General features: G+C 47.4%; 1 protein-coding gene across 5 annotated transcripts in view; it reads right to left on the reverse strand.

The window, feature by feature from the left end:
- The window catches only part of SFSWAP (splicing factor SWAP), a 98,807-nt gene that overhangs the window by 40,903 nt on the left and 43,305 nt on the right, over positions 1–14,599 (reverse strand). For 4 of the 5 annotated variants that reach the window (XR_004439484.1, XM_033220082.1, XM_033220085.1 and 1 more), the window contains exons 8-12: positions 12,957–13,197; positions 11,825–11,956; positions 10,840–10,933; positions 9,042–9,213; positions 1,011–1,241 (exon numbers count right to left, since the gene is read on the reverse strand). Coding sequence is in view for 4 of the 5 variants with exons in the window: in XM_033220082.1 (XP_033075973.1) it covers positions 1,011–1,241; positions 9,042–9,213; positions 10,840–10,933; positions 11,825–11,956; positions 12,957–13,197 (870 nt within the window). In the remaining variant the exon portion in view is untranslated. The remainder of the gene's footprint in view (positions 1–1,010; positions 1,242–9,041; positions 9,214–10,839; positions 10,934–11,824; positions 11,957–12,956; positions 13,198–14,599) is intronic. The other variant, XM_033220083.1, reaches the window with a different exon arrangement.

Genomic DNA, 14,599 nt, shown 5'->3' on the forward strand with positions numbered 1-14,599 from the left:
CACAATGGAAGTTCTTGATGGTGGATTGTGGTTGAAAAATGGCCTTTTTTTTTTTTTTTTTTTTTTTTTTTTTTGGAGACAGAGTTTTGCTCTTGCTGCCCAGGCTGGAGTGCAATGGCGCGATCTCGGCTCATTGCAACTTCTGCCTCCTGGGTTCAAGCGATTCTCCTGCCTCAGCCTCCCAAGTAGCTGGGATTATAGGCGTGCGCCACCATGCCTGGCTAATTTTGTGTTTTTAGTAGAGACGGGGTCTCACCATGTTGGCCAGGCTGGTCTCTAACTCCTGACCTCAGGTGATCCACCCACCTCAGCCTCCCAAAGTGCTGGGATGACAGGCAGGAGCCATCACACCCGGCCTGAAAATTGGCCTCTTTTAAATGTTGCTTGATCTGAATGTGTGTGCATAGGAAAAGCAATTTAAGAAAATCAGTTAGAATAGGTAACAACCACAATGCAGCAACCATTATTTGACTGCTTTAATGCAGAACAGAATTTATTTTGGAGTCAGGATGGGAAGACTATATGCTGTCCCCATGCTGCTGGCTGTGGCCCATGAAGATGAGCTGCAGCCCGAAAACCAGCTGGGTACACACCACCTTCAAGGGCCCAATGGTTCTGTCGGGAGGCAGCCTCACGAAAGGGCATCTCCTAGTTTGGTTCCTGAGCTGGGAAGCAAGGCTGAGCCTTTGACCCTGGGGCTGCCAGCCAAGCGCAAAGTGAGCCTCCGTTAATGCATTCCACTGTGGCGCATGAGGGCTAAGACGGCCAACTCAGTTTCTTCGAAAACAAACTGCCAACGGCACTGCATTTGAGGTTCAGTGAAGAGCAGAGCTCATTCCTCTAACAGAGAACGTTTCAAAACCTCAGACACGTTACACAACTCCCAAATGGGTCTGATTTCCAAAGGCTTCAGATTCTAGTTGGCAGCCTCGAGATTTTTTGGCTTAGCAGATAAATCTTATATTTATGTATTTCCTTTCTTTCAAGAAGTTTAAAAGCTATCAACAAACCTTGCTTTGCTTCTAGCTCCTCCTGGGTAAGTTGAGGCTTCTTCTCCTCAACAACTACACAGGGTGGGGCAACTGCTGGGTTAGTGTTTGCAGCACTACTAGAACTTTCTTGGCCTTCTTTGCTTTCTTCATCATCATCACTGTCATCATCTAGCTTAACACGATTTTTTTCCAGGGGAAGCAGATCATTTTCTTTGGCCTTGATTGCAAAGCTTATTGGAGCAAAGGAAGCTATTGAGGAAAGGTGAGAATTATGATACATGTTACAGAGTGGAAATCTTTGCAGGCCCTGCTACCCACCTGAGCATAGGCTGCTGGGAAGGGGATGACCAGCATGGAGCCACATCATACACAGGGTCTCTGGTGGGGACGCCGTGCCATCAAAGCAGACCTGGACAGACATGCACTGCACGGCGCGGGGCTGGGGCAAGCCCCTGAACTGTGCTGTGAGAACGGCACTGACTGGGGACTGCATGGCAAGGGCACACTTGCTGATGCCAGGGCCAGTCACCTGCAATTTTAAATGGCCAATTCTTGTCATTTCGCTCTCTCTCTCTTTTTTTGTTTTTGAGATGGAGACTCACTCTGTTGCCCAGGCTGGAGTGCAGTGGCACCATCTCGGCTCACTGCAACCTCTACCCTCTAGGTTCAAGCGATTCTCCTGCCTCAGCCTCCCGAGTAGCTGGGACTACAGGCGCCCGCCACCACGCCCGGCTAAATTTTTGTTTTTTTAGTAGAGACGGGGTTTCACCGTGTTAGCCAGGATGGTCTTGATATCCTGGCCTTGTGATCCACCCGCCTCGGCCTCCCAAAGCGCTGGGATTACAGGCGTGAGCCACTGTGCCCGGCCTCACTTTTCTTTAAAAAAAAAAAAAAAAAAAGCTCACGGCTCAGCATATATCTAAATTTGCTTCAGGAGGCATATGATGTGACTCCACTATCAACAGGTCTCTTTCAAAAATTCCCCATGACATAAAATAGCCTTTTCTTACAAAGCAAAAATTACAGAATCCATGCCTTTATTCAGCAAACATTTTTACCTACTTTGTGACAGGCATTATGTTAGACCATTTTCCATACCTGTAAGAAAATTTCAAACCCAGCGTAACAAAAATTTAGAAGCAATCCCTCCTCCTAGAATATCCAGACAGTTTAATTTAAGGGAAATATGGAGGCCCTGAAGAAAAAAATCTTCTTCCCTGCCCCACCACTCAATGAACACAGAGTCCCTTTCTCTTTCAGATGCTGTGATAAATGGCTCTTGACAAGAGCTAACTGGCTGCAGTAAGATACAGTATTTTAAAAAACCATTAGTTGTTATTTATGAAGAATATTCAAGTAACCCACAATGAAGGGGATGCTAAGTGCACCACAAACCAGGTGACTGAGAGGCAGCTTCTGGAAGGGCTGCAACTTATGTTTGTGATGCCGCCTCTTCGGCACACGGTGGGCCACCTGGCTGGCCCCCGGAGGAGGTCCTCTTGCTTTAGCATTTTACAGCTTCAAACACCCGTGTGTGATGTGAAGTAGACAGTTATGTATGTGACAGCCCGGACCCTCTGAAATATAACCACTTTTCATCAGCAACTGCCTCAAGGGACAGGGCACACACCAAGATACTAATACCGGCAGAGCAGTATTTTATAATGTCAAAATAAAAAGGAGCAGGGCCGGCAGCTGAAGCCAGATGATGAGCGCGTGTGTGGGGCATGAGTGGTCATTATGTGATATTCTGTTTCCACACGTTTGAGATTTTCCATAAGAAAGAAAAAAACTGGCCGGGCACAGTGGCTCATGCCTGTAATTCCAGCACTTTGGGAGGCTGAGGCGGGTGGATCACAAGGTTAGGAGTTCAAGACCATCCTGGTCAACATTGTGAAATCCTGTCTCTACTAAAAATATACAAATTAGCTGGGTGCGGTGGCGGGTGCCTGTAATCCCAGCTACTTGGGAGGCTGAGACGGGAGAATCACTTGAACCTGGGAGGCAGAGGTTACAGTGGGCTGAGATCACACCACTGCACTACTCCGCCTGGGCGACAGAGTGAGATTCTGTCTTGAAAAACAAAAGACAGAACAAAACAAACAAGGGGCTAGACTAAAACATATCACAAAATGATTTAATAACAATTATTTCCAAACCATCTCCCCAAATTAGAAAAATATGCAATCAACAAATAAGAGTATTAAGATGAAACTTCTGGAACACTTTCTAGTGATGCTTATTTCATTTTACATTTTATTTTCTTAATTTTTTTTGAGACAGGGTTTCACTGTATTGCCCAGCCTGCAGTGCAGTGGTGCAATCATAGCTTATTGCAGTCTTGACTTCCTGGTCTCAAGCAATCCTCCTGCCTGAGCCTCCTGAAGTCCTGGGATTACAAGCATGAGCAACTGTGCCCAGCCTCAAGTAGACATTTTTTTGCTTTTTTGAGACGGAGTCTCACTCTGTCGCCCAGGCTGAAGTGCAAAGGCACGATCTCAGCTCACTGCAACCTCTGCCTCCCAGGTTCCAAGCGATCCTCCTGCCTCAGCCTTCCGAGTAGCTGGCATTACAGGAGCTCGCCACCATGCTCAGCTAATTTTTTGTATTTTTAGTAGAGATGGGTTTCACCATGTTGGCCAGGCTGGTCTCCAACTCCTGACCTCAGGTGATCCACCTTGTCTGGCCTCTCAAGTAGACATTTTAAAGCTAGTATATATACACACCAAACACAAAGCCAAAACCACAGCTACTCACACTAAGAGTGGCCTATGGCACACGGCCCACAGGCCTCCCTTACTCAGCCTTTACAGCTCCACAGGACGGACACCGAGAGGCTTCCCATTTTACAGATGGGAAAACAGAGGGTGAAAAGATGAAGTAAGTTTCTCATGGTACCTCAGGTCAGGGCAGGGAATCAGGAATTACTTCTTTATGTGGAATTTTTCAATCACAAAATTGTTGCTTCTGCCTAGCATCCTCCTTGCAGATCACATGATAGCACTTGGATGGCAGCACATGGAAGGCATGTCCTACTGCTTCAGCGAGTGGCCTCACACTGCATTCCAAACAAACCCAGCTCCTTCCCGGCTACCATGTCCCTGCGAGGCCGGGGCCATAGATCCACGTTTGCACTGCCCCTCACCTCTGCTGCTGGCCTGCCCTCTGCCTGAGAGCTGCCTGCTCTTCTCCTGTCCCTTTCACACCCTTCAAGGATCAGCCCCTACGATGCCTCCTCAGACAGGGCTGCCCACCCTCTTTCCTGCACACCACTCACTATGATTTGCATTCAGGCGATGACAGTCCACTATCTCCCAGGTGGTAGAGGACGGGACCCAGCGGGGACAGACGCACGGCTGACATGGCATTGGGCACCCGAGTGACCCTCCATCTTCCGCAGCAAATGGGTTTCTGCTTTTTAGCTAACAACTCTTACTGCTAACTTCTGACTTCAAAAGTAATATACATTTTCCATGGGAAATTTGGAAAACATGTGAGCGAAAAGATCAACGGCAATCCCAATACGGAAAAAAATCATCTGAACATCATCGGTGGATCCTCGGCCGAAGTGTACAATGGTGCACGGGTGAAAACCAGGGGCACAGCTCCTCGTTTCATAACCTGCTATTTTCACTTAATAAGCAACTCCTTTTTTTTTTTTTATTTGAGATGGAGTTTCGCGCTTCCACCCAGGCTGGAGTGCAGTGGCGCGATCTAGGCTCACTGCAACCTCCACCCTACAGTTTCAAGCGATTCTCCTGCCTCAGCCTCCCAATTAGCTGGGATTACAGGTGCCTGCCACCACACCTGGCTGATTTTTGTATTTTTAGCAGAGACAGGGTTTCACCATGTTGGCCAGGCTGGTCTCAAACTCCTGACTTCGTGATCTGCCCCCTTCGGCCTCCCAAAGTGCTGGGATTACAGCATGAGCCACTGCATCTGGCCCCAGCAACTCCTTTCTTTACTGTGTAGACATGTTTCCGTGTCAACTCAGACCACTTAGACAGCAAAAAGTAGTATGGACATGCCAATTCACAATTTACCATAACTGCTTCCAAGTTTTTTTTTTTTTATTTTAAAAAACAAACATGCCCTACAATGAATATCCATGTATAGACATCTTGGTAAAACACGTTTCTAGGAGTAGAAGGTCATTTTCATTTAAAATTCAGTCCATATTACTGGGTTGTATCAACTTACACTTCAAAATCAGTACTCCCACTGCCCACAGCCTCTCTATCATTGTTCCTTCAAAAACAGTACTCCCACTGCCCACAGCCTATCATTGTTACTTTTTTAAAACTTTATCAATTTGAGAGGCAAAAAATAAAAAATCTGTTAATGAGGATACATTGAAAAAATATATTTACTGGCCATCGATTTTTCTTCCTTTTTTTTTTTTTGAGACGGAGTCTCGCTCTGTCACCCAGGCTGGAGTGCAGTGGCCGGATCTCAGCTCACTGCAAGCTCCGCCTCCTGGGTTCACGCCATTCTCCTGCCTCAGCCTCCCGAGTAGCTGGGACTACAGGCGCCCGCCACCTCGCCCGGCTAGTTTTTTGTATTTTTAGTAGAGACGGGGTTTCACCGTGTTAGCCAGGATGGTCTCGATCTCCTGACCTCGTGATCCGCCCGCCTCGGCCTCCCAAAGTGCTGGGATTACAGGCTTGAGCCACCGCGCCCCGCCTGATTTTTCTTCTTTTTGGAACCATCTTTTCATGTCCTTTGTCTATTTCTCTAGGTCAGTGACTCTCTTTTCTTATTGATTTATAAAAGCTCTTTCTATAGTAAGGATGTTAACCTTTATTTTTATGTGTTAGCAATTACTGCCATTTCTGTATTTCTCTTTTAACTTTATTCAGGCCAAGCCCCCATTAGACCTACTAATCTTTCCCCATGATTTACGGCTTCAGTTCTTAGACACTTCTTTCCAGCTCCAAAATTATTTCAAAAAATTATCTTTATATTTTTCTACTTTTCTAGTTTTATTTTTTACATTTAAATACTGGATTTATATGGAATTATGGTTGTCAAATATGTGATGTCTTATTATTTTTCAAAACGGAGAGCCTGTTTTTCCACATCAATTACTGTTATACTAAAGAAGTTTCATCATAAAAACGTGAGAGAATGTTGCTGCTTTCTCGGCATCTGAGAAAGCCATTCATCTGTTAATATGATAAACTATACTAGAAGATCTTCTCATTTTGTGACACACTGGGATTCCCGGAACAATCCTACTTGCTCATAACTTATTACTATTTTCATACATAGCTGAATTCAGTTTCATATCTTAACATCTATACTTGTAAGTGATCGTGGTCTACAGATTGCCACGCTTTGAGAGCTTCATTCTTTTCCATCTTTCTTAATGCTCTGGAGTGGCTATAATGATGTAGGCATTCTATTTCTTGAGGGTGAATTAACTTGACCTTTAATTTGTCTCGGCTGACTGCCTGGGTTTAGAGGTATTTCACTAACCAATTATTTTCAAAATTCTTTCAGGTCTATAGATCTATGTCGGTTCCTTATCTATGAAATAATTTCAGCAACTCATGTTTTCTTAGAAAACAGTATTTTTCACTGATTTTCAAGTTCATTCAAATTTGAATATATGTTCTTCATATACTTTAAAGATACCTATAATTTTTTTCCTCTGTCACACACGCTGGAACGCAGTAGTGTGGTCTTGGCTCACTGCAACCTCCGTCTCCCAGGCTCAAACAATCCTCCCATCTTAGCCTCCAAGTAGCTGGGAGCACAGACGTGTGCCACCAAGCCTGGCTAATTCAATTTTTTTGTAGAGACATGGCCTCATGATATCGTGCAGGCTGGTTTCTACCTCCCAGGCTTAAGTGATTCTCCCACTTCACAGCCTCTGTGAGGAGCTGGTGCTACAGGCATGCGCCACCATGCCTGGCTACATTTTTGTAATTTTAGCAGAGACGGGGTTTTGTCATGTTGCCCAGGCTGGTCTCGAACTCTTGGACTCAAGCGATCTGCCTGCCCTGGCCTCTCAGTGTGCTGGGATTATGGGCGTGAGCCACCACACTCCACAGCAATTTATTTCTAAGCAATCTTTTCCACGTCTGATTATAAGTAGCGCAAGTTTTATAATATTTTCAGTTTTGTAGAATACAAATTAGAGACTTAAAGATTTTTCTCCTGTTACACAGAAGTCTGTTTCAGAGATGCCCATATGCCTGGAGGCTCAGCTGTGTCTCCCGAACTTCGGAATCTCTGTGGGCGCAATGACATTTCTGTCTCCGCATCTATTCAAAGAGAGGCTGGCCTGTGCTTTTGAGAACTGAGAGTTAGCATGAGTTTTGTCAGATACTGAGTAGATCTCTGTTCAAGTGTCTCAGGCTTGGGAGGATGGAGACGGGAAACTTCTGGGTGTGCTGTTTTGTCTGCCAGGTGCCAGGACAATCAGGGAGGTGTGGAGAAGGCCATGCTGGTTGGCAGCAGCCTTGTGCGCAGGGCTGCTCCTCTGCGAGCCCCACAGCTGGCAGGGGTCAGGCGCCTTCCCTGGGCTCACAACCCCTCTCCACGCTCCATAGCTGGCTGTGTCAGGCACCTTCCCTGTGCTTACAAACCCTGGGGCAGGAGGCAGGTTCGGGCTGTGGTTTCTTTCTGGGGTGTGAGAAGCGATGAGGTACTGCTGCCTCTGGGATGCTCCCAGCTTGTTCCAGCCTCCTGACCGTCCCTCTGTGGCTGACGGTCGACTCCCCTGGGGTCACTGCCCTGAGTCTCAAGGGCACTTCTCTGTGAGCTCCAGGTGTGCTGCCTTACCCTGACATACAGACAGTACCTCCCCCCTGCTTTCTAGAGCAATAACCATTTTCATCCTCTACTTATTACAATCCTTTGTTATTCCAATGAGAGTCTGCGGGTGGCCGGGAAGGGTGAGAGATGGATCATTTGTGTTCAGGTAACCTCCCGGAATGAGAGGCCCAAAGACACACATAGTGAATTGCCTAGTTAGCAGTTCATCCGCACGGATTTGGTTTTGCTGAATGATCACCATTCTCATACAGCAAGGCATCTTTATGCAAAGGATGGTCCTCTTACCACCCCAGCCTACTTCCTCAATCTCTCCTCTCCACTCTGCCTTTCCTTCTGACCCAGCAGTTGTCACCTCACCTCACTGCCACACCTGTCACACTCCATTCCAGGCCACCAATGCAACCAGAAATCTCTGAAGTCACTCCAGTAGCTTAACTGCATCACAAAGTCACCAGACTGGATAAAGGTTATTCTGCTGACCTAAAACCTGTCAGATGTGCTGGCCCCTCCCCCACAGGGCACGCCTGGACAAGATGGCGAAGGCTCCTTCACCAGCTACCCCCCCAGTCACTGCTGACTACCTACCACATCTCAGCACAGGGCCGGGCAGCTCGCACCACGGGGCTCCTGCCTAGGGCTGCGCCCCTGCCTCGGTGCCTCCCGTTCCTCTCGCAATACCAGGTGAACGCCTCTCCTCCACAGAACCTCCCTCCCGCGGGGGGAGCCCACTGCTGCTCCACACGGGCTTCCATGAGGTTCCTGGCTACGGGGCCTGCTCTGGCCTTTGCTTCTGTCTGCTTTTTAATTGCACTGGCTTTTTATTTTTACGTGCATGTGTGTCCTGCGACATGAAAGTCTCCCTCCAAGAACATAATAAAGTAACTGAAATCGAGTGAGCGAAGTATCGCCTGGCAGAGATTCTCAAGGAACCTGCTTTGACAAATAAATAAGTGAATTTCACTGGTACAACAGTTTGCAAATAAACAGCTTCAGAAGTCCCAGGGAGTACGAAGGATTATTTGAAACTTTCTGCAATCGTCCAGTACACGGAACAGACTGTTAGACACATACCTAAGGGGTGCTCACACCCACGTTACCTCCAGTGCCACGCTAGGCAAGCACGCCGCAGCGCAGAAGGCGGAGGTTTCGCGCAGAACCCGCGGGGGCCTCCAACCCCAACCCAGCCTGCAGGTGAGGTCGCCGAGGATCCTGCGCTTGCCGACTTACGGTGGAACGTGCAAGGCCAACATGCAAGTGGCAGCATACCTTTCACCAGCTTCCCGTCCGGGACGGTCTTACTGGACGACGCCTCCTTCTTCCCGCCTGAGCCTGCCCGTGCTCCCACCTCGGTCGTGTCTTCAGGCGCGCCGTCCTCCCCAGTGTCACTCGGCTTCTCAGGAGCAGAGTCTGTGGGAGCCTCTTCTGGTGCGGACACAGCCTAGAGATGAAACGTCACTATAAACTGTCAGCAATAAATTATACAGACATTTTCAAGAAAGAGAGATGTATACAGTATGTATGTTTCACTGGACAATGGCAATTGTACATTACTGCCCAAGCAGCACTGGGAACAGACTTCCAAATCCAGATCTGCTATTTTTTCTTACAACAGAATGTATCAAAGAGGAACAGATTTCCTCCTGTCTGAAAAAACACTATACTCTTTGAAGCCCTAATACTGCCTTGGGAACCAATCTTCGGTACCTTTTCTTTGGACGCTGATTACTGAGAATTCTTTAAAAATACCAAATTATCCCCATCACCTACAGAGGAGTCAGTTTCTTTCAGTGTGGGCCATGCCATCGGAGATAAAGGTCTGAAGAAATCTCCTGAGAAGCAAGGTCCATGTGATCTCTTCACCAAAACTGGCTTTACAAAAATGTCAGGGTGTCTGTATAACTGAGAAGAGCAGAGCAAAGGCAGAAGATGGGGCTGTGGGACAAAAAGCACTTCCAAGGGCACCAGCACCACACCAGGGACCTGGTGAGGGGGAAGGGCGTGCAGGAGGAGGCAGAGGCTGTGCTGCAGGACACCCCCAGCACCAGCTGGCCAGGTATGAGGCGCCCACATATATATATATATTTTTTTTATTTTTATTTTTTTGAGACAGAGTCTCACTCTGTTGCCCAGGCTGGAGTGTGGTGGCGTGATCTCTGCTCACTGCAAGCTCCGCCCCCCGGGGTCCATGCCATTCTCCTGCCTCAGCCTCCAGAGTAGCTGGGACTGCAGGCGCCCGCTGCCATGCCTGGCTAATTTTTTGTATTTTTAGCAGAGACAGGGTTTCACCATGTTAGCCAGGATGGTCTCGATCTCCTGACCTCATGATCCGCTTGCCTCAGCCTCCCAAAGTACTAGGATTACGGGCATGAGCCACCACACCTGGCCACATTTTATATATTTCATACATGTTAACACACAGAAGAAGGGTACCCGGCTGTCAGGAAATGTAGCTAAAAACTGTAGACAGCCAAAACATCGAACAGCTGAAGGAGCAGGATTTTTTTTGTTTGTTTAGAATGTGCTGGACAGGCCGGGGGCGGTGGCTCAAGCCTGTAATCCCAGCACTTTGGGAGGCCGAGACGGGTGGATCACGAGGTCAGGAGATCAAGACCATCCTGGCTAACATGGTGAAACCCCGTCTCTACTAAAAAATACAAAAAAACTAGCCGGGCAAGGTGGCGGGCGCCTGTAGTCCCAGCTACTTGGGAGGCTGAGGCAGGAGAATGGTGTGAACCCGGGAGGCGGAGCTTGCAGTGAGCTGAGATCCGGCCACTGCTCTCCAGCCTGGGCAATAGAGTGAGACTCCGTCTCAAAAAAAAAAAAAAAAAAGAATGTGCTGGACAAACAATCATCAATACTGTGAATGTGGGCAGATGCTTTCAACAGATCAAGTTCCAGAGCTAAGGGGGACGTGAAAGATGGAGTATGCCAGACATACATTAAAGAAAGGTGAAGAATCACCTAGCCCTTTCACCTGTAGGAGAATAAACAGAAAGTGACTTCTGATCCGGAAGGCAGAGCCACTTGTAACAGCTTCACAGCCTCCCTGTGTTCAGACACGTACCTGCGTGCTATCGCCTCCTTCTTTCTGGAGGAAGAACTGCTTCTTAAACTCATAATAGGCATTATACTGGTGCCATGGCTGCAGGAATTCAAATCTGAGCAGAAAGAGAAAGAAACTGGGTCATTTACCAAGATAAGCACACTGACGTAACAACAGGCCCTGTTCTCCTAGCTCTTTACTGTGTAATCTCCACAACCCTACAAGGTGGTTACTATTACAGCTACTCATAGACGAGGGAGACGGCACACAAGGGGTCGAAATCGCTTGCCCGGGGTTACACAGGTCACACTGCAAACTGACAACATATTTTTAGGCTTTACTAGCACTGAGGCATGGGACATTACTTGGTTTTTAAAAAGAAGGGTTTGCGTCTAGATTTTTAAGGCAGATTCTTGAAAACCATGAATTAAAGGCTTTTATTTTAGGTAGCTTCAAAATTCTTACTTAAAAAATGAAACAAACAAAAAACAGGTAACATAATTTAAAAACACCACCCCAAGTCTAAGCAATTTAACAAGCCAATTAAAAAATGTATTCCAATTAAAAAATGTATTTATCTAAAGACATTGGTTGGGTGTGGTGGCTCATGCCTGTAATCCTAGCACTTTGGAAGGCCGAGGCAAGTGGATCACTTGAGGTCAGGAGTTTGAGACCAGCCTGGCCAACACAGTGAAACCCCATCTCTACTAAAATACAAAAATTAGCTAGGCGTGGTGGTGCGCGCCTGTAGTCCCAGCTACTCGGGAGGCTGAGATAGGAGAATTGTTTAGGCCCAGGAGGTAAAGGTTGCAGTGAGCCGAGATCACGCCACTGCACTCCAGCCTGGGTGACACAGTGAGATTCCATCTCAAAAAAGACATTTGAGCCAAGAAAAGGATTAAAAATACATAAAAAAAAAAATTCATTCTGTACCTACATTTTTAAAAAAAGGCTAAACAAAATCCCCAAATGCCATATACCTAACATATAAAATTCTTCTTCTGACCTTTGATCATTCTTGGCACGAACACTGGTCTCGAACTTCAGGCCGTTCCTGGCGACATACTCGGCTAGCTTGTCAATCACAGGCTGGACATCGGGGGGCGGGGGGATGATGGCGGCCACGGGGGCAAGTGCACTGTGGGAGAAGAGTCTGTGAGGGCCCTGGGCCTCAGGGGCTCGCCAAGCTCAGTCCTGGCTGCTCGGAGGTCCTCACCGCCTCAGATGTCCAGAGACATGTGAGTTACAAACAGTGTATAGGGGAGGCTCTTGTTGAAGATGATGCATACGACAGAAACTAAAGTCAACTAGACAAGATTATTGTCAAGAGTGAAAATGGGGATTTTAGTGATAAAAGGTGCATTTTTCCTACTAATTAACATTTCTCCCTAATCACAAGCTAATTCTTAGAAATAACCAAGAGTAAGTTTTTTTTGTTGTTGCTGTTATATTAAAAAAAAAATCAGCAAGCATGATTCAGCTTCCTTCATTTCCTGTTTGATCTGCTCAGCATGACCAGAAAGAGTCGTTTTTACAGAAACTCCCATGTTTCATTACATTTCCCAAGAGCCTCCTTTCAAGGTGGGGCACTCCAGGCCCTCTGGTAAAGCGCCTGTCTCCTACTTATCCCACGAACACGGGGGGCCCTCGCTGTTGGAGAAGCTAGGGCTCTGCCGATGGCTTCACAGGTTAACCAAAGTAGCTGCCAGGCCCCCGCAATGGCCAACAGCTTGGGAGAGACTCATGAAGCACCCCAACATCACCTTCCTCAACTTGGCGAACCTGCATGTTTTGCGAACAACTGCAGTTTCACTGCATACTGATTTTGCCTAGCACAGCTCAACGGAGACTCTGACACAAGGCGCAAGAACAGATGCTGGAGATCTGGGATCCGCGTGCGACATGAAATGAACTCAACTTTATAAGAGGTTTAACTTCAACGCTAAAAAGTTTGTGCTACGACCATTTCTGTTTTCCTATCAACTTTGTAACTTGGGGATTTGGAATAATAACTACTCAGATAATGGGGACCCCTGTATGTGATCCAGATTACAAGCCCCCCATGGAGACACAGACGGCTCCAGTGACTGCAGTGCTAAGTGACCCACACAGCAGGCGCCGGCGGACGCTGTGCCTACCTTGTGGTGGTGGTTGTGGAGGTGGCCCCGCTGCTTGTCTCTGCCGTGGTTGGGGGCGGCGGTGGCGTGGTCCCGGGAGGTGGTGGGGCAGTGGTCGTCACTCCAGGGGAGTTAGACACGGTCACACCAGCAGGAAGGGTGCTGTAGTAAGTGGCCACGTCGATTCCGGGAGGGGGCGGCGCCAGGCAGTAAGTGCCATCCGGTAGCATGTAGTAGCTGTAATACATGGCTGCCACGGTCGCTGTGGAGACACATTGCCCGGGAGTGAGCGTGGCCAGCGACAGACTGGTCCGTGAGTCCACAACACAGTCACAAGAGCCCGTCCCCCGGCAAGATGCAGCCTTGCTTCTGCTCACTTCCAACCATGCCGTTTTCTAGATTTTTCTGATACAAAAATGTCTGTGCAATACGCAATTTAAAAGAACCAGGCAAAGCCACAATACACATCCAAAGACAGATGGAAAGGGAACGGCATGAGGACGTTCAAAGCCACCAGACGTGAATATTCTCTAGACAAATTAATGTTCTCCTTAACTTCAAAATATGCAGGTTTGGAACAGTCTCCTCTCTAGCGGCAACCAGTCATCCCTTTGTTCACATGGCCCACCAAGGCCACCTATGCTCCTATATGCACATGTGAGGAAATGCCTCTGGCTAGCTCCCTGCACTGACATCAGCTTTCATTCTCCAGGCACGCTGCTCCCTCCATTCACACGTTAATCCGGAAACCACCCCCTCGGTAAGGCAGGTGCTCCTGGCAACCCCGGCGTCAGGCCCCGGCCCCAGCAACACATGCTATGCGGGAATTTATTCAGTAAATAAAAGTTCCCAGGCTCACTGAGGCTGTGTCTGGCCCTTTCCATCACAGACAGTGATGTACGCCATCTTCCCACCTATTCTATGCACACATGCAGGTATCTGTAGGGCAATGGCACGCCGTCTTCACAATTAAAAATCCTGCACATTTATCCTTTTTGGGGCTAAATGTTCAGAACCATGAATCACACAAGATTCAACGATTACTTATGAAATTTAATTTCCAGTCCTATTGTAGATAAGCAAGTAATTCTGACTACACACAGATTTAATTTCCTCTTTATTAGGAGATGGCAAAAATATTTTTCTAATTAAGAACTTTTATCTTCATTTTCAATTAATTCACCTTAAAACGATAACACTGAAAAACAGTGAAAGCTTAACCATGGTTTCCAGTAATGTATGCTACGCAGAGAAACATTTCAGAAGTACAACTTAGACTCTCTTGACCTTTCCATCTTAGATTGGCAAGGCAGCATAATTCCAATCTGTAGGCATATTCTCCAGCTGCTAATGACTTATTTAAATTAATTATACATAATGAACTCCTAAACCGTCGCTCTCTAGCTCCATGTTACATACCAACCACCAGGACACAGAAACAGCAATACTCCAAATTTTCAAAACAAGATAAGTGGGCTCAATGTACTCCACGTTATTGTCTACACAGAAATATCTGAGTACCATCTCTGAGAAAAGGCCGGGGGCAGGGATGAAACCCTTGGAGGTCAATGGGACGAGGCTACAGCAGGGCAGGCACCGTCTCTGAGGCTCCTGTAGGGGCAGGTCCTGTCTTCACTGTCTCTGTAGCCTCTGCACTGAGCACA

Source organism: Trachypithecus francoisi, unplaced genomic scaffold, assembly GCF_009764315.1.
Source record: "Trachypithecus francoisi isolate TF-2019V2 unplaced genomic scaffold, Tfra_2.0 Lachesis_group11, whole genome shotgun sequence".
Taxonomy (NCBI): Eukaryota; Metazoa; Chordata; class Mammalia; order Primates; family Cercopithecidae; genus Trachypithecus; species Trachypithecus francoisi.